Source organism: Erpetoichthys calabaricus, chromosome 9 (assembly GCF_900747795.2).
Source record: "Erpetoichthys calabaricus chromosome 9, fErpCal1.3, whole genome shotgun sequence".
Lineage (NCBI taxonomy): Eukaryota > Metazoa > Chordata > Cladistia > Polypteriformes > Polypteridae > Erpetoichthys > Erpetoichthys calabaricus.
In genome coordinates, this window is record NC_041402.2 from 8,558,213 (window position 1) to 8,577,945 (window position 19,733).

The window sequence follows — 19,733 nt, forward strand, 5'->3', positions numbered from 1 at the left end:
TACTGGGAAAAAAAATGTAATTAAAAGCATCAATTTGCCATGTGTAATGAAATACCACAAAGCTTTGGGTGTGACCCTAAGCCAGTCACATCAACTTCCAATGTTCTATACCACACAACAATGCAAACACAAGCAAAGCCATAGATAAGTTGCTTGGGATGAAAACCATCCGCTGAACAGGTCTGAATGCAAGATTATCTTTGTCCTCCGTTTTATCTTGTTGGTGGTCCCATAGATGTCACTCTCATAATGATTGCTGTTACTAAATGTGCACAGACATGACAGCAGAAGCATTTTGAAGAACTTGAAGTGTTGATAGCCACACAAGGTACAAGACATACTATACTGCCTTGAGGTGCTGGAGAGTGTGGGCAGATAACTGAAAAGTGGCAGCCCTTCAAGCACCATAAGTATCAATGAGAAGCCACATAAACCGACAAACTAAAAACAAAAAAAAACTTTGAGCAATTAAGTACAGTCAAATCCTCAACTTTCGCAGAGGTAGCGTTTATTTTTCGTATTAGGCCTCATTTAATTCCAGTTATGTCAACAAATGGTGATAATGACAAATGTCGGACTCATCTCGGGCAAGGAGGGTGAGCTAGCATACAGGGACGAGGTGGAGCGACTGTCAGAGTGGTGCACAGTCAATAACCTGCTCCTCAACAACAAAAAAACAAAGGAGCTTGTTATTGACTTTAGGAAAAACAAAACTGACATCCAGCCACTCATCATTGGTGGGGCATGTGTGGAGAGGGTCCCGGTGTTCAGGTTTCTGGGTATGGAGCTGGAGGATGACCTGACCTGGAGTGCCAACACCAAGGAGCTGCTAAAGAAGGCGCAGCAGAGACTGTATTTTCTGAGAATTCTCAGAAAGAACCACCTCCCAAAAAATCTGCTCTTTGCTTTTTATCATTGTTCCATCGAGAGTGTGCTCACGTACGGACTGTGTGTGTGGTACGGCAGCTGCACTTCCTCAGAAAAGAAAGCGCTCCACAGGGTCGTCAGGATAGCGGAGAGAACAATTGGTTGTACCCTCCCCACTCTGGAACAAATCTATACCTCCCGAAGCCGCAAAAAAGCAATAGACATTTCACAGGACTCCTCACATCCCGGTCATTGCCTCTTCCAGCTTTTGCCATCGGGCAAGAGATACAGAGCTATGAAAACTACGACAAACTGCCTTAAAAACAGCTTTTATCCGAAAGCAATCATGGCCCTGAACTCAAAATAAAACTGCTCCATATTATTCTTCCAATGTGCAATATATACCGTAAGTCAACAAGTGCAATTTGTATATTTATTACTATTCGGTTTGTTATTATATTGTCTTTTTAACTCTTATTCCTCACACTGAGTTGATTGCACCTTCAATTTCGTTGTTCCTTTGTAAAAGTGACAATGACAATAAAGATCTATCTATCTATCTATCTATAGTGACAGCTTGATTTCCAAAAAAATCCATTTTAGAATGGAGAAAATATTCAACATGGTGCTGATTTTGATCAGTAGGAGATAAATGTCTAATGACAAAAGGTTCTTTATCAGATTATAACAGAACCCTTTTCTCAACTCCAACCGACAACACCATGCAAGAAAATTACATTAATACCAATGTTTTCTTTAACAAGAAGAATGTTTCCAATTAAAGTATGTACCAACTGTTGTCATTCTATACCATAATATTTCAGTCATTGTAAGATCTCCGTCTCAATTTAAAACTTGATTTTAGGTAAAGCAGACATCTGCACTAGAAAATGTGCATAAATCAAACCAACTCGCACTAGGGAAGATGGTGGATGGGGGGAAATAAGACTAGGAGTGTTTGATATGTATCATCTACGATAATATCTTAATTGTTGTTTTAATGATGTGCAAGCTGAAATTATTGAGTATGTCACTCAGTTTGCAAAAAAACAATCAAAAAACACTTCTTAAGAGTCTTCACATTCACGGTCTCATATAACCTAACAGGATAGACTACTGCATGTGCATGTTCTGTCAGAGCACCACAATTAAAGCTAACATAGCTGACTAAAACTGAATGAGCAAACAGCGCCAGAGGATAAACAGCCTAGCAATCTACATCATAAGATTTAATTGCAAGACGTGGCCATTCTCAATCACATGGAGGAGGTTTGACTTTGAGAAGACTGATGTTGCTTTAAAGCTGGCAGTCTGCAAGCTATGTCGGAGATCATTTGCCGTTGTGAAACTGATCTAGAACGGAGTCCTGTAGGTGTCAGGCTAAAGAACAAAAACTGAATGAATTCATAATCAGATTTATTTTACTTCCGTAAGAGGCATATGCCCATTGGGCACATTTTATTTCACAAGTCATTATTTATTTAAAACACTCGCACAGAGCCCCACCCTCCTTGCTCCACTTTATCCACCCCTATGGCTGCAGAAGTTAGAGGAGATGATGAAGAAGGGAGCAAAAAAGAAAAAAAAAAGTCTTAGCAGCTGTTTAAAAAATTAATAATTAAAAACAAAAAAAAAATGGAATTCAGAGAAGTCTCTGCATACTGCCATTTGTCACACACGTGCGAGTAGGAGGCAGCTGAAGGGCTTAAGTAATGGTAATACCACATCCAATTAGGGGGGCGGCGGGGTGCACTAACAGTCTTTCTCAGTTCCTTGTAGACCTTTCCCGAGAAATCCTGCCAGGTTCTGGCACCTCAGAAGACGTCACTTCCGGGCCCTGGGCCCTTCAATTATGTCATGTCCTATATAGGCCTTTAAAGCCGCCATCTTACCACCAAGGAATCAGTTCTGTTTTGTACTCAGTGTTGTGAATCTCTCTGTCAAAACCTTTTGCAGCCAGGGATATTATACGGATGTCTGGTCTGTGTTTTTATGACACATTGGGTGGGGGGGGAGGTAATCAAGAGCTACTTGATGATACCTGAGGTGGATAGTGATGTAAACCCACTTGAGAAGAAGTACAAATCCACAAAATTGGGGAAACTTCAAAAAAAGTACCTGTGCATCCCTGCCTCAAGCAGCCCTTCTGAGGGGGCTTTCAGCACCACAGGAAGTTTTGTAACATGTAATTATGCTGCTCTGAAGCCAGATGCTGTGAAAAGAATAGTGTTTTTGTCACAGAACTTGAAGTTTCCTCAGTAGAATTTCACAATTGTTTTTTTTCTGTAATTTCAGTGATTTGTTTAAAAATGATATACTTCCTTAGAAGGCTGGCGTCCTTCAACATCTGCAATAAGATGCTGCAGATGTTCTATCAGACGGTTGTGGCGAGCGCCCTCTTCTATGCGGTGGTGTGCTGGGGAGGCAGCATTAAGAGGAAAGACGCCTCACGCCTGGACAAACTGGTGAGGAAGGCAGGCTCTATTGTTGGCATGGGGCTAGACAGTTTGACATCTGTGGCAGAGCGACGGGCGCTCAGCAGGCTCCTATCAATTATGGAAAATCCACTGCATCCACTAAATAGTATCATCTCCAGACAGAAGAACAGCTTCAGCGACAGACTGCTGTCACCGTCCTGCTCCACTGACAGACTGAGGAGATCGTTCCTCCACCACACTATGCGACTCTTCAATTCCACCCGGGGGGGGTAAACGTTAACATTATTCAAAGTTATTGTCTGTCTGTATAACTGCATTGATATCACTGTTTAATTTAATATTGTTTTTTGTTAGTATGCTGCTGCTGGAGTATGTGAATTTCCCCTTGGAATTAATAAATTATGTATCTATCTATCTATCTATCTATCTGACAGAACATGTTTACAAATGCTATATTTTTTTTTCTGCGCAGTTTATGACCGAACTTTGGATTTTTACACTATAATACAGTATGTTAGATTTTTGTTCTTGCTTGTATGCTACACAATTCACTTTACAGCAGGGTTTATATGTATCGACTATAATGTTCATGTTCTTTATTTCAGTTATGATTATTTTATTCCCTTTGGATTCATATCTTGTTTATATTAAGGGTAAGTGTCTGTTTAAAATGCTCTCATTATATATCTATCTATAGTAGTTTGGTTGGTCTTAGTGCAACTTTTTGTGTAAATACTTTTGGACACTTTGAACTTGTACAGTTTGATCTTAGTAATATTTTGATTGATGATTTCAATGTTTGTGCTATTTTACTTTAGTTTTAATAGATATACAAGACCGGTTTTCCTTAACTGTTGTTTCCATTAATCTCATTAGTAAGCTACAATTAATACCCTACAAGACCAAGCTAGATCAATAAGACTTTGACAAGCATGTTTTTAAAGGATGTAAAATATCACCAAATTATTGTTATCAAAGTCACAGTAAATAAAGATATCATTTTTTGCCAATATCGCACACCCCTATCGGTAGCACATATAAAATTTTAAATTAACATAATTAAAGAATGGAGGAATCACTTTAATGTTTAAAATAATGACTTTATAAAAACCTAGTACATAATTAGATTATAGTTGTTCTTCCTCATAACCTAAGAGACATCAATGATGTAAGTTCAATGTGATGCTCAAAATTTAGAAACATACTAATTAAGCATATAATTAAAAAAATACTCAACACTCATTAGCACTTACTATTTTATAAACCAAGCTATTCCTTTATATGAGTTGTGTGGTGTTCCACTAAACCAGTTTCTTGTAAAATGTTCACCACTATCTAACAGAAGTCTATCACAGCACTTTCTAATCACCTCAGACATTTGTCATACATAAAAGTATTAAAGTGAATACTTCCAATTTTGTTTTTTTTAAATGTTACCTCATGTGGTTTACAGAGATGGGCTGAGAAAAAATTTAAATATGTTTTCATGGAGAACTGAGATAATGTTTCCGACACAAAGGACAACTGTGTTGACCAAAGGCAGACCACTGTCAAGAATATCTCTCTATTATAAAAAAAAAAAAAAAAAAAAAAACTTGGAAAGAGACGAGACGTGATTTTCTCAGAGAGACACTTATACATCCCCTGAGACGAGTCCTTGCCCGGAGCCAGAAATACAGGACAAAGAGTAGATGACAAAGTAGAACATTGTAAAGAATTCAAAAATGTTGGAGCAGTACATATGCAGAGCACGTTACAGATAATGGAAGTCTCAAAAAAAGGATAGGAAAAATTACATTAGTGCAAACAAACTGAAATGATTACTCTGTGAAATAATGGAACAGCAAAATGATCGAACATATTGTTTGGATTTAAACTGTTGTAGATAGTCTAATGTGATGCCAGCGAGAATTAAAAGATTCCAAAAACATTGGTGCAGTATGAAGTCCCGTGAGATGGAGACTTTTAACATGTGATTCTTTCAAGTCACGCCCTACTTACAGCTATTTTCAAACAAGACCACCGTCATCTAACCTCAGTCGTGTGAATGCTTTTGGCAGAGATGCTTCCTGCGCTCTCAGCTCTAATAAATTTTATCAGGACAATAATTTTATACATTCTACATGACACGTCTACGACTAAGTGAAGAAGAAACAGCATGGACAAACATTCGAAAAAGTCGTTTTATTTATTAGAGAGAAAGAAACGGTATTTACTGATGGGCAGTTACACGTTGCGTTGTCACGATGCAAGTCCAAACATGGAATCAAAATTCAATGCGATCTTGAAGAAAAGTTAATTCCAAATATTGTTTTTACTAAAGTTTTAAAGTAAAAGTGAAAATAATGCATATGTAACAATTCCCATGAAAATCTCTCTTAAAATTGTATATCCGGTTAACCAAACCTGGGGGTGGGCAAGCGAAGCCCCCAGTATTAAAAAAAAGTCTGAAAAAAAATCTTGTGTTCCTCGTGTTACATAATCCACACTTCAATGTGAATTTCCCATTGGGATTAACAAAGTACAGTAATCCCTCGCTATATCGCGCTTCGGCTTTCGCGGCTTCACTCCATCGTGGATTTTATATGTAAGCATATTTAAATATATATCGCGGATTTTTCGCTGCTTCGCGGGTTTCTGAGGACAATGGGTCTTTTAATTTCTGGTACATGCTTCCTCAGTTGGTTTGCCCAGTTGATTTCATACAAGGGACGCTACTGGCAGATGGCTGAGAAGCTACCCGGCTTACTTTTCTGTCTCTCTTGCGCTGACTTTCTCTGATCCTGACGTAGGGGGATTGAGCAGGGGGGGCTGTTCGCACACCTAGACGATAAGGACGCTCGTCTAAAAATGCTGAAAGATTATCTTCACGTTGCTATCTTTTGTGCAGCTGCTTCCTGAAACGACATGCTGCACGGTGCTTCACATACTTAAAAGCTCGAAGGGCATGTATTGATTTTTAATTGAAAAATAAACTCTGTGTCTCTCTCTCTCTCTCTCTCTCCCTGCTCCTGACGGAGGGGGTGTGAACTGCCGCCTTCAACAGCTTTGTGCCGCGTGCTTCGCATACTTAAAAGCCAAACAGCCCTATTGATTTGTTTGCTTTCCTCTGTCTTTCTGACAGACTCTGCTCCTGACGCGCACTCCTTTGAAGAGGAAGATATGTTTGCATTCTTTTAATTGTGAGACGGAACTGTCATCTCTGTCTTGTCATGGAGCACAGTTTAAACTTTTGAAAAAGAGACAAATGTTTGTTTGCATTGTTTGAATAACGTTCCTGTCTCTCTACAACCTCCTGTGTTTCTGCGCAAATCTGTGACCCAAGCATGACAATATAAAAATAACCATATAAACATATGGTTTCTACTTCGCGGATTTTCTTATTTCGCGGGTGGCTCTGGAACGCAACCCCCGCGATGGAGGAGGGATTACTGTATCTATCTATCTATCTATCTATCTATCTATCTATCTATCTATCTATCTATCTATCTATCTATCTATCTTCAAGTCATCCAGTTGTATACTTATAATGTGCAAAACACATGCTTTTTTTTTCCTAAAACAATATACACTTTTGGAAAATCAGAACAGTGCGTACAGAAAAAACACACTTCACATGGGATTGAGCTTTTAAATTGAAAACCCACCTCTTCCCCTCATTTAATGTTTAAGAGTCCAGTATTCAATTCAAAAGCTTGTTCCCACATGAATGCATTTCTTCTGTGTGCACTGCTCGGATTTTCCAAAAGTATTAATTTTAGAATATTTTCGCAAAATACATGTGTTCTGCCCATTGTGATTATACAACTTGATGACTTAATGTGTGGATTATGTAACATAAGCAACGGCAGACTTTTTCATGGAAGTTTTTAAAGTGTTTGTTGTGGTGTAGCGTTAGTTACTTTAGATGCACATTCTATCAAACTCCATTATCTCCATTCTCTATGAAAGCAGGAGATTACAATGTTTCTCAAGCCATCTCTACAAACCGTATGTGGTAAAGATTCATATACAAAAAAATTTTGGGGTGTAGTATTTCTTTAAATAAAATATTAAATATTTTAGATTTTTTCACACAGATTGTTTTAACCAAAGTTGTTTTACCGCCTTGGGGACTGCACCGAAACACGTGCTACGGGACATTTTTCATGTGGTTTCACAGGAGGGTCAAACCCACTATCATTTCTAGCGGTTGCAGCAAAGACAGGCTGGTCACAGCTGCACAAACACAAAGGTATTTGACATCCAGTGACATATATATTTTAAATAAATTTACATGAAAATCACATAAAATGAGGCAGGCAGTGTTGTCTAGTGAGTGAGGAACTGCACTGAAATGCAAAAGGTTTGGCCTCCTTGGTGTGTACCCGAATGATCATGTTCCTAAACATAAAGGTACAACTGCATAAATAATGTCCTACAGAATAAAAAAAAGTGTGCAAATTAAGACATTACTACTTTAGGGTGATAAATTTGTGTTAAGATTTTCACTCAACTAAATCTGAAATAAAATGAGACAAACATATAGCAGCTTATAGTATTCCTCCCATTGTAGTTTGCATTAATTCTATAATAAAAGAATACACACCCTGATCCCTAGGTAAGGTGCTGAGGTTTACATTTTCTCGCTTTCCTAATTCTTCCTTTAATTCTTCATTTTCCATGGATAAACGGGCAAAATTATCCTGGGAGGAAAACAGAGGGAAAAACAATTTTCAAAATGTATGTAACAAACCGATTTCCAATAAAAAAAAAAAAAAAAAAAAAAAAAGGGTCTTGACATTTGTAGATTTGCAGGGCCTCAATTTTAATACTTCTAATATTAGTAAATTTAAAAAGAACATTCACATATCTGCAAACCAATAATAATGGCAAAACAAGACTATACATTTCTCGCAGGAAACATCCTACTGAATCTTTTGTTAATTTTTACATTACTGAATTCAAAGCGGCTTGATTTAAAGCCTCAAACGCATGCAATGCCTCGTGTTTTACATATCACAATTTTAAAGGGTGGGTATAATGCTGTCTTCACAGGAGATACTGGAGAGGAAATGGGTTTGAATTTGACAAGAGCTTTGTTTTATACAGATTGACGGCAGCATGGGTGCCTGATAAAATTTATTTCCCATCAGGATGCAGTGTAGTTAAGTATCTTCACTTTTACTGCATACTATGGCGTTCTTAAAAATCACCAGCTCAAGTGAATGAGCATCATGTTAAACTTTTCTCCTGGTTACATTTTGACAAATGATAATTATGCAGTAAATATTGAATTTATCATACACAGCCCTTAAAAAATTAGTACAGTGAAACCTTGGATTGCGAGCATAATTCATTCTGGAAAGGTGCTTGAAAAGCACTCATATATCAAAGCGAATTTCCCTATAAAAAATAATGGAAACTCAGATGATTTGTTCCACAGCCCAAAACTATTTATATAAAAATGATTAATACAAAATATAAAGTAAAAATACATAAAACAAATTAACCTGCACTTCACCTTTGAAAAGGATCATGGCTGGTGTGAGGGTTACAAGAGAGAGGAGGATTATTGTGTAGGACGGTTTCTAAACTCTTTTGGGATTCCACCCAACGGGACGACACACGGAAGAGCGTCCCGAAGCAACCGCAGGATCCCAGAGCTGTAGCAGTTCTGCTGTAAAAGCGAATCCAAAAAGACTGCGGACATGCTATAACAGCCTACCTTTGATGGGTGATACAAGGAACATTATAAATGCAGGGCACAGTATTACTTGGCCACTAACCTGGCCATGACCCTGCCTGACTGCTGTGTCTGTGTATAGGGTGGTCCATATCTAATTATGCAATTTTTAATGCAATGCAGGAAAACAATGCAAGACAAAAGATTTGTTCAAAATATCTGGTAATAAACGAATGCAGGGCAGGTGCTGCCATCTATTGGCAACAAAAATAATTTTTTCTAAATTCTCTATGTAATAAACTTAAGTTATAGAGTAATGAAAATTGCATAGTTGCATAATTAGATCTGGACCACCCTGTATAGGAGAGTGGCAGATCCCACTACCCGCACTGTTCCTGTTTCAAGCTGAATAAAGCTAGTGTTGCTAAAGTACTGAGACTCAGCTTCGTGTTTTGGGGTTCAAGACAGCAACTTATACATTGCAACACACACATGGTCACGATGCTATAGTAAACAGTATACACTCATACGGATGTTGACTAAGTTGTGATCACGTGGCGCTCGGCAGACAAAGCATATACGTACTACTCGTATTGAAAGACCTCACTCATTTATTTATTAAGTTAAAATTTATTAAAAACTTTAGCTCGTCTTGCAAAACACTCACAGACCAAGTTACTCGCAATCCAAGGTTTTACTGTATATGCCAAATAAAGTAGTTTTCATTTTATGAACTTAATATGAAGTTTCTGTTTCTCTTAAATTTTCCATAAGAGGTTTTACCTAGCATGCACAAAATTTGACACTCCTAAGGTAATTCATATACCTCTTTTTACTTATGGACAGCCAAAACACCTTGTGTCAGTAAGGTGGAAGGCCTTGGCCTAAATGCTGACCACACAGCGCTGAATGGATTATTGAACCCACATAAGGTATAGCCATGTATTAGACATATACAAACAAAAGATCTACAGTGCATCCGGAAAGTATTTACAGCGCATCACTTCTTCCACATTTTGTTATGTTACAGCCTTATTCCAAAATGGATTAAATTCATTTTTTTCCTCAGAATTCTACACACAACACCCCATAATGACGTGAAAAAAGTTTACTTGAGGTTTTTGCAAATTTATTAAAAATAAAAAAACAGAAATCCCATGTACATAAGTATTCACAGCCTTTGCTCAATACTTTGTTGATGCACCTTTGGCAGCAATTACAGCCTCAAGTCTTTTTGAATACGATGCCACAAGCTTGGCACACCTATCCTTGGCCAGTTTCGCCCATTCCTCTTTGCAGCACCTCTCAAGCTCCATCAGGTTGGATGGGAAGCGTCGGTGCACAGCCATTTTAAGATCTCTCCAGAGATGTTCAATCGGATTCAAGTCTGGGCTCTGGCTGGGCCACTCAAGGACCATTCACAGAGTTGTCCTGAAGCCACTCCTTTGATATCTTGGCTGTGTGCTTAGGGTCGTTGTCCTGCTGAAAGATAAACCGTCGCCCCAGTCTGAGGTCAAGAGCGCTCTGGAGCAGGTTTTCATCCAGGATGTCTCTGTACATTGCTGCAGTCATCTTTCCCTTTATCCTGACTAGTCACCACCATGCTTCACTGTAGGGATGGTATTGGCCTGCTGATGAGCGGTGCCTGGTTTCCTCCAAATGTGACGCCTGGCATTCACACCAAAGAGTTCAATCTTTGTCTCATCAGACCAGAGAATTTTCTTTCTCATGGTCTGAGAGTCCTTCAGGTGCCTTTTGCCAAACTCCAGACAGGCTGCCATGTGCCTTTTACTAAGGAGTGGCTTCCGTCTGGCCACTCCTGATTGGTGGATTGCTGCAGAGATGGTTGTCCTTCTGGAAGGTTCTCCTCTCTCCACAGAGGACCTCTGGAGCTCTGACAGAGTGATCATTGGGTTCTTGGTCACCTCCCTGACTAAGGCCCTTCTCCCCCGATCGCTCAGTTTAGATGGCCGGCCAGCTCTAGGAAGAGTCCTGGTGGTTTCGAACTTATTCCACTTACGGATGATGGAGGCCACTGTGCTCATTGGGACTTTCAAAGCAGCAGAAATTTTTCTGTAACCTTCCCCAGATTTGTGCCTCGAGACAATCCTGTCTCAGAGGTCTACAGACAATTCCTTTGACTTCATGCTTGGTTTGTGCTCTGACATGAACTGTCAACTGTGGGACCTTCTATAGACAGGTGTGTGCCTTTCCAAATCATGTCCAGTCAACTGAATTTACCACAAGGTGGACTCCAATTAAGCTACAGAAACATCTCAAGGATGATCAGGTGACACAGGATGCACCTGAGTTCAATTTTGAGCTTCATGGCAAAGGCTGTGAATACTTATGTACATGTGCTTTCTCAATGTTTTTATTTTTAATAAATTTGCAAAAACCTCAAACTTTTTTCACATTGTCATTATGAGGTGTTGTGTGTAGAATTCTGAGGAAAAAAATGAATTTAATCCATTTTGGAATAAGGCTGTAACATAACAAAATGTGGAAAAAGTGATGCGCTGTGAATACTTTCCGGATGCACTGTATGTATGTGTGTATGGAGCAGTTCGCTCTGCTCACGCTCAAACACAGCCACAAGATGGCACATGTGTCCTCTTTTACATTTTTAAAATGAGGCAAACACAGCTGCTCAACAATGTGCAAGTGAAACAACTCAGCAATGGAGGGCAAGACTTGAAGTTTTCATTAAAAATATTGTCTATCTAGAGGTATTTTCTCGAAACAAAGAATAATATGACTCATATGCCAGCGATACGGGCTCAGATATAGTATCGTCAGTGTCTTCTTATGAAGGCCAGTGTGACAGCAAGCACAGGTGGGTCCACGTCCTCTGCACTGGCCAATTCTTAAAATTTAGTGGACTCCTCTCCAAGTTCATGAACATAGTAAAACTGCTAGGGAATCTTCAGGTTGTTTTTTGTCTCGAAGACCACACATAGCTATTTATTATAATCCAATTACAAGCTGTGAAACATAAGCAATGCCACGTTAGAAGGCAAGTAAAAATAAATTTGATTAGAAAAATCTGTGTGTGGGGGTGGTTAAGAAATATTTAGGTGGTTTGCAACAAATCAATCTTACGAAAAGATATTTGCAACATTTTTTAATCTTATCTACCATTTAACAACCAATAAGGCTGGGTGTGTTCCCGGGCTCCCACATAATAAAATAAACAAATCACTGTTTTCTGAATGAAAACTTTGAGATTAAAATGTTTTCTCTACCATCATTACACATTACGTGGGGTAAGTGACATGTTAAAAATATCTTTTTGGGTGGAATATTCAATAAAATTTTTCATTTTCTTCTTTTTGACAATTCTAGAAAGTTGATTCTGTTCATCTGGACAGTTCTTTTCCAGCGAGATATGTTACATCACTCATCCAAGTCACTTCCTCAGTCTCAGTTGACTGCAGGTTTCTCCAACCTTATAAACAGTACATTTGCATAATAACCAAAACTAGCACCATTGGCTAACAATGGGCCGTGTGATCAATGATATGCAAATTGTCCATTGATCAATGGCCATGAGTACCATTCACAGAGAGTTGGGGAATGGCTGCAATCACCGCATTGTAAGATGGTGAAAGATGTACCCTTAGGCCCCCTCCTCGGTTCAGAGATGGTCGTTCTTTTTTCACGTAAATTGCCTCCTTGACTCCTCACTCAAACCAGCGTTCCTCCCTGACCAGGATGTATACATCTTCATCACTGAAAGAGTGACCACAGTCCTGTAGGTGTAAATAGACTGCGGAGTCCTGGCCTGACAAGGTAGCTCTCTTGTGTTGTGCCATCCGCTTCGCCAGTGGTTGTCTGAGGAAGTCACTTGGATGAGTGATGTAACGTATCTCCCTGGAAAAGAACTATGTCCATATGAACTGAATCAACTTTCTAGAATTTCCTTACCTGGATTATTGAGCATGCATCGAGACACTTCTTTTTGACAACTTTTACATTTTTGAAAAATGATGGATATACAGTGATCCCTTCGACTTTCGCGGCTTCACTCTAGCGCGGTTTTTTCTCATACATGCTACGTCACTACACATGCACTTTCTGAGAACTTTTATCTAAGCCCCACGATGGCTCCTAAACGTGCTGCTTTTTCTAAGCCTTCTGACAATGAAACTAAGCGCCAGAGGAAGATGCTTACCATCCAGGAGAAGGTGAAACTCTTGGATATGATCAAAGATGGCAAGTGGATAAGGCAGTTAGGCTAGCCTGGATGCTGAGAGGAGAAGGTTTCGCGGATATGACCTGAGATGACGGCAACACGGTGGAGTAGTGGGTAGTGCTGCTGCCTCGCAGTTAGGAGACCCGGGTTCGCTTCCCGGGTCCTCCCTGCGTGGAGTTTGCATGTTCTCCCTGTGTCTGCATGGGTTTCCTCCGGGCGCTCCGGTTTCCTCCCACAGTCCAAAGACATGCAGGTTAGGTGGATTGGCGATTCTAAATTAGCCCTAGTGTGTGCATGGTGTGTGGGTGTGTTTGTGTGTGTCCTGCGGTGGGTTGGCACCCTGCCCAGGATTGGTTCCTGCCTTGTGCCGTGTTGGCTGGGATTGGCTCCAGCAGACCCCCGTGACCCTGTGTTCGGATTCAGTGGGTTGGAAAATGGATGGATGGATGGATGGACCTGAGATGACGTGGATGAGCTGCTGGAGATACATTCAGATCCCTTAACTGACGAGGATCTGATGGAGATGACTAAGTCTGCGAGTGAGGAGGAGGAAGAGCAGCCACAGGTTCCTGGGGGTCAGGAGGAGGAAGTTGGCCTTACACTTGAGCGTCTCTCGCAAGTCGTGAGAACTATTAAGGTAGTACAGGACATGATTGGCGAATGGGACCCACAAATGATGCATGCATTGCAGTTCCAGAATGCACTTGATTGAGCGATAGAACCCTACAAAAGCCTCCTCACACATATGAAAAGACAGCGCCAGCAACTGCCTATCAAGATGTTCTTCAGCCGCGCACCCAGACACCCACTGCCTACTCCTAGTATTCCTTCAGTGGAAGAAGACAATGACGCACCTGCTGAAGATACTGCACCACCTGAAGACTCTCCTACTGAGCTGATGCCTTCATAGGTTAGTGGTTGTGTGTAAGAACTGTGCATGTGTGTAATCAAATGTACAGTACAATAATAATTATATGATATTTGTAACGTCTAATATGTCTTATTTTCTCTTATTTAAAGTATCTATCTATCTATCTATTTTGTCTAATATATTGGGTAATACGAGTGTAATGTTAAATAAAGGGTGTTATTTCATGTCTAGACGGCTCTAATAATGTTAAAAAAACGTATTTAGAAGGTCGTAAACAGGTTTTCTAAACTCTTCGAAAATATTCGATTTATAAATAAAGAGTTCTACTTCGCGGAAATTCATTTATCGTGGTAGAGTCTGGAACGGATTAACCGCGATAAACAAGGGTTCACTGTAATTAAAAAATAATACATTTATAGTGAAAGGACACAAAGTAAATGTCATTTAATTTAGTAAAGATTATTAAAAGAATGCTCCACCCCAAAAAAAAAAATTATCCAAAGTGGAATCAGACTGAATGGAAAACTAAACCAATGCAATACAAATTGTGCCACATGGAAAGTTCCACACCTGCAGTACTGCAAGCTGCTTTTGCCTTTTATCAAATTTATTAAAGTTGTAGCTGATACTACATTCAAAAATAAACTTGCTTTACTTTTAATTCCAATTTGTTTTTTCTCTACCAAAATGAACACAAGATACAACAGTGGTTGAGTACAAATGCCTCACACCTCCTGAGTCTTAGGTTCAAAAAGGAAGCCAGTATATAATAAATTCATCTGTAATAATCTAATTATTCAATAAAGAAAAGCCAAACAAAATGACACCTTTTATTGGCTAAAATGGCTAACACAGTACACCACCTTAGTATTTCAAGAAAGAAAGAAAGGCTACTTATTTTAAACTAAAGTACCCACCTTGGCCTGTTGTAGCTCCTGCTGGCTGATCTCAAGCTGAGCCTTGCCCTGGACTTCCTCATGGTGCAGTCGGTCCATCAATTGTGTCTGGATTAAATACTGCTTATGCAAATCCTCACGCTCTATTGCCAGCTGCTGATAGGCAGTGGTGTATTGTTGCAAGTGAGTAAAATACTGATCCCTCTGGTCAAGGAGTGTTTTAGCCTCTGCTACTTTTACATCCATCTACATATTCATGCACAAAAATATTACCATTAGAGTGACAAAAAAACAACTTTGTTCTGCAATAAAGGCACGGTATAAGCAGTTATCATAACAGCTAAAACACTGCATTTTTGAGTTCTCGTTGAGTAGCACTCCATCACAAAGAATTCCAGGAAGTCACTGCTTAGAATAGACCCTTTTTTAAAAGCCCATTTCACCCATGTTTACATGAGTTTAAATCAATTATGGTAGGCCTAATGGTATCTTATAATTAAGCAAAAATATCAGCCAAGTTCTAAGCTACTAAAACAAGCTCACAACAAAGCTAATTCATACAGCTTTGGGAGGCATGTATGAGACATTTAACATGGATAGGGTCTAGTGTTAATCTTTAAAGTTCAACCGAGACGTGTGTAAACATTATGAACTTTACAGATGATGGAAGATGGCAGAACTTGCCTGTTCCTTGACTTCATGAAGGTCCTCTTGAAGCTTTGCCATTTTTTTGACAAGCTCCTTCTTCACATGTTGTTCAGACTGCAGGCCATTTGTAAGCTCCAAATTTTCATTAGTCTGCAATATAAATTTAGAATTACATAAACTAATATAGTTAATTCTTTGCAAAGTGACATTATCAGTTACAGCATGATAAAGCTAAGCAATGGGCTAAACTTAAAGCCCCTCTGGCTGTCTACACGTATACATTGCACTGACAGCAAATAATGAGTTCATTAGGAAACTCCCACCTTGATGACTATTGACTTTAGGTTTTATTTTTTGGTCACTAAACTTGATTCTAATTAATGATGAAATTCAAATTTCCACATGACAGCACAAATATATGTGAAACTTAAGGGATCTTTGGGGGATTTCTTTAGGTTTATTTAGGTATCCAGTCATTGGTCATTTACGAGAGGCTATGAAGCACAAGGTTGGGAGTTAAAAGAAAACCGAAATGTCCATAACAACTTTTATCCCAAGCTCATTAGAGATCTTTATTGTCATATACTGTGAGAGAGCATAGTGAAATTCTTCTGCCACAGTTGCACTTAAGTATCAATGAATACAGTAACCAATAAGCAGTAGAAGACAAGGCTGAAAAAATGTGACGTACAATAACACTTCATAAAACAGCAGGTGGGTACAGTATACAGCAGTGATATATTCCTAATGAAAAATGAAAACTAGAATTAAAAATATTGTTTTTCGTTTTACCACAACAAGAACTGAAATTAAGGCAGACAGAGAAACTAAAACTAAATAAAAATAAACAAAAAGTGATATGTGAACGAACTAAAACAAGAGCGAAAATTGAGTAAAAACGAAAAAAAAAAAAAACAGTAATAGCATTTTCGTTCAGTTCATTCGCCCTGAGCATTCAGTTATGTTGCGCTGTTCCCTATGCAGTGATCTTGTAACTTGGGCTTACTATAGTCACGTGGCGCAACTCTCGTAAAGGACTGCTGTTTGTTAGTTGAGCACATTTGGTTTGTCAGGTTGAAGCAGTAAGCATGCGTGGTTGCCGATGGCAAGTTTTGCACAGATGTTTGCGGGTAGAAAGCAAGAAAGTAACTTGTGGAAATACTTAAATTCCAGCGCAGATGATAATAAAAGCAAATGTAGCATTGTGAGAAGAAGAAAAGAGTCTTGGAGTTTCAGTGCAGGACCAACTGGACCAGTAGGCCCTACTTAGTGGAAGTGCAGCACGTCTCTGGCACCAGGACTGCACATCAGTACTGGGATGTGTGATTGGGGGAGGCATAAAAAGTATATATATAAAAAAAAAAAAAAAAAACTAATAATGATAACATAAAATACATTTTTCCACTGGTATATGCTATAAATGTGTCTTCTGTATCATTCCAATAATTTGAATTTCCTGATCAAATACAGTGGAGAAGCATGAGGTGTGGTAGCAACTTGCCTCGCCTCAGTTCGGACTGCACACTCCCTCACACCCTGTGTTGATGTGTGCAATTGGCGTGTGCCTGTCGCTGTCTCTCTGTATGTTGCCAATATAATGTTTGCAAACACGTTTATTATACACCCTGACTTTCCACGGTCTGACTAATATCTTTAATGAATGTGTGTGACATATTTAGTCTTGCTGATCCGCAGTGAAAAGACACACGGTGAGGCAGACAGTACCGTACCGCCCTGAAGGGGGCGCATGTGAGCCCAACAGGTGCTCGTTGCTGCTGTTCTTCTATGCAGAGGCGCCAATAAGTTAGCGATATCAGAAAGTCAAGTGCACTGCAGAGGGCCGTTTATTTTTATTTTTTCTTCCAACTGACTGCCAAAATAGAAGATTAACATTTTTAAAACTAAAGGAAAATAAGGAGGACTTTTACAAGAAAGTGACAGAGATTTTCATGGGGATTTATAGGCACATGGACTTCATTTACAAAAAAAGGTAAGACCATAAATGGTTTCTATTTTATATAAAAAAAAAAAATGGGACCAGACTAAGAGCAAAAAAAATACAATATTTAAAAACTAAATTTTGACCTTAAATAAAATATTGTTTTTCTTGTTATCCTTTTGAACAGTCTGTATTAAAATTGATTAAAACATCTGAATTAAAAGCTTTTAAAAACAACTAAATATTTCAATCAAGGTCAAAATTGAAATCCGTTTTTTTGTACACCACTCTATACTTTCATTTGTATTGAATGAGTATGAATTGTGGAATTGCAACGGCAAATTTCGAACACATGGAGGGCTCTCTCTCGCCGCTATAAATGTCACGTTTTTAAATATTCGTCTTACCTGTCTGTGTGTGTGTATAAAGAATGCTGATGAGATATATAACATAACCAGTAGTCAATGTGCATGCTGCCAATTGAATAGTGAATAAGATATGGATTCATACATTTGTAAATCTGATTCTGATGGAGTCAGTGCCTCACCAGCCATGAACCTCACCGCACGTCACTACTTCAGTACTGCCAGCAGAAATCGTCAGCATACAGTCTTGCTGGTGCCCCTCATAGTGCTGAAGTCCTTGTCTGTGCACCTGCATTACAGGCGTACATCAAGCAAATATTTTCACTGTGTAGCTATCTGTGCAATGGACGTCATTGAAACATGAACAAATCTCTCGAAATGTGTGCTTGTTTAAAGCTTAACAGCAACGCGCTTGCACAGACTGGTTTCTTGGGTTGAAACATTTGATCCTGCCGACTACACTCATTAGGCCACTTAATCTGTTTGATCATCGATAGTCAAGCTGTGTTTAACGGTATTATGAACTGTGAGTGTATTTTGTTGACTAAAACATAACTTGTATGGAAATATGTGTAGGCCAGCACTTGTGGTCTTGCAACAAAAAAAAAAAAAATTGTAGTAATATTATATAAAAAGGCCAGAACTAAATAAAATAAAAACTAAAATGTTAAACACCAAACTAAATAAAAATTGCTGACTCCACTGAAAATGAAATAAAAATTTTATAAAATAAAATAAAAACTAAAACTACAATTAATAATCAGAACTGAAATATCACTAGTATACAGGACAGGTAGAATCAGACTACTGGGGGTTCAGTGATCTTATGGCCTTGTGGAAGAATCAGTCCCTGAAATGGATAGAGCAAATGGTGAGGCTCAGGTGGCGTTTTCCAGAAGGCTAAAGTGAAAATTGGTTATGAGCTGGGTGGCAGTCATCAAAGATGATGAATTTAGCTTTCCTTAGACATCTGATTGAATTGATGATATGAAGCTGCAGAAGGTCAGCCCTACTTATTTTAGAAGCTGCATGGAGGAGTTTGAGTTTGCAGTCCTGGCAAATGAGGTAACCAAACCATACCATAGAGCATCTGGTCAGGATGCTTTCAATAGTGCAGCAGTAAAAGATCCTTGGTGTTTTGGTTCTCATCCCTAAGCTCTTTAGCCTGCTCAGGAAACAGAGCCTTTTTCAGATACACAGGTTGTATCGACACTGTGATGTGGACTACCCAAGAACCTGAACATGTTAAATTTTTGCACAGGAGAACCACTGATGTGGACTGAAGCATGACTGCCTTTGCTCCTTCTGAAGTCAACAATGATCTCCTTTGTTCTGTCAACATCCAGGGAGTGGAGGTTCTCATGACACCATACAGTCTGGTTTTTAGACTCACTCCTGTAGATAGCCTCATCATTCTCACTGACTTGATGATGCTGTTGCCCCCATGTAATGCTCTTAATGCTTTTGGGATTAAAAACCTAAGCCAATGGTATTCTTGTTGCACAACATGATTGCATTCTGTAGTTGTGGCCAAATGCAAGGAGGTCCTCATCCCTATTAAGCCTCTTGTATTGCAAAAAGCCTATTTCAGGAAGAACAGCCTCTGAGGAGGCCACACCTCACCATGCCCATCATGAATCTACTTACTATTGCTTAATAGTAAAAAATGTTTCATTATTGACAAAACATTTTCTTTCTCAAATTATGTGATTTAAGAATATTACATTGTAAGAAATGTAGATTTACAAGTAAGTTATTTTATCCACAGTTATTTTGCTTTTTCATCATCATTTTAAAACCTATGCACATTTATAGTATCATTTAATAGCACAGGTGGTGATGATTTTAT

The 19,733-nt window shown here is 38.9% G+C and overlaps 1 protein-coding gene across 5 annotated transcripts in view; it reads right to left on the reverse strand.

Annotated features, from left to right (window-relative positions):
* golga2 (golgin A2) overlaps positions 1-19,733 on the reverse strand; it is a 138,878-nt gene that overhangs the window by 16,847 nt on the left and 102,298 nt on the right. For all 5 annotated transcript variants that reach the window (XM_051931966.1, XM_051931964.1, XM_051931965.1 and 2 more), the window contains 3 exons: positions 15,617-15,730; positions 14,954-15,178; positions 7,894-7,990 (listed from right to left, as the gene is read on the reverse strand). In XM_051931966.1, the coding sequence (XP_051787926.1) occupies positions 7,894-7,990; positions 14,954-15,178; positions 15,617-15,730 (436 nt within the window). The remainder of the gene's footprint in view (positions 1-7,893; positions 7,991-14,953; positions 15,179-15,616; positions 15,731-19,733) is intronic.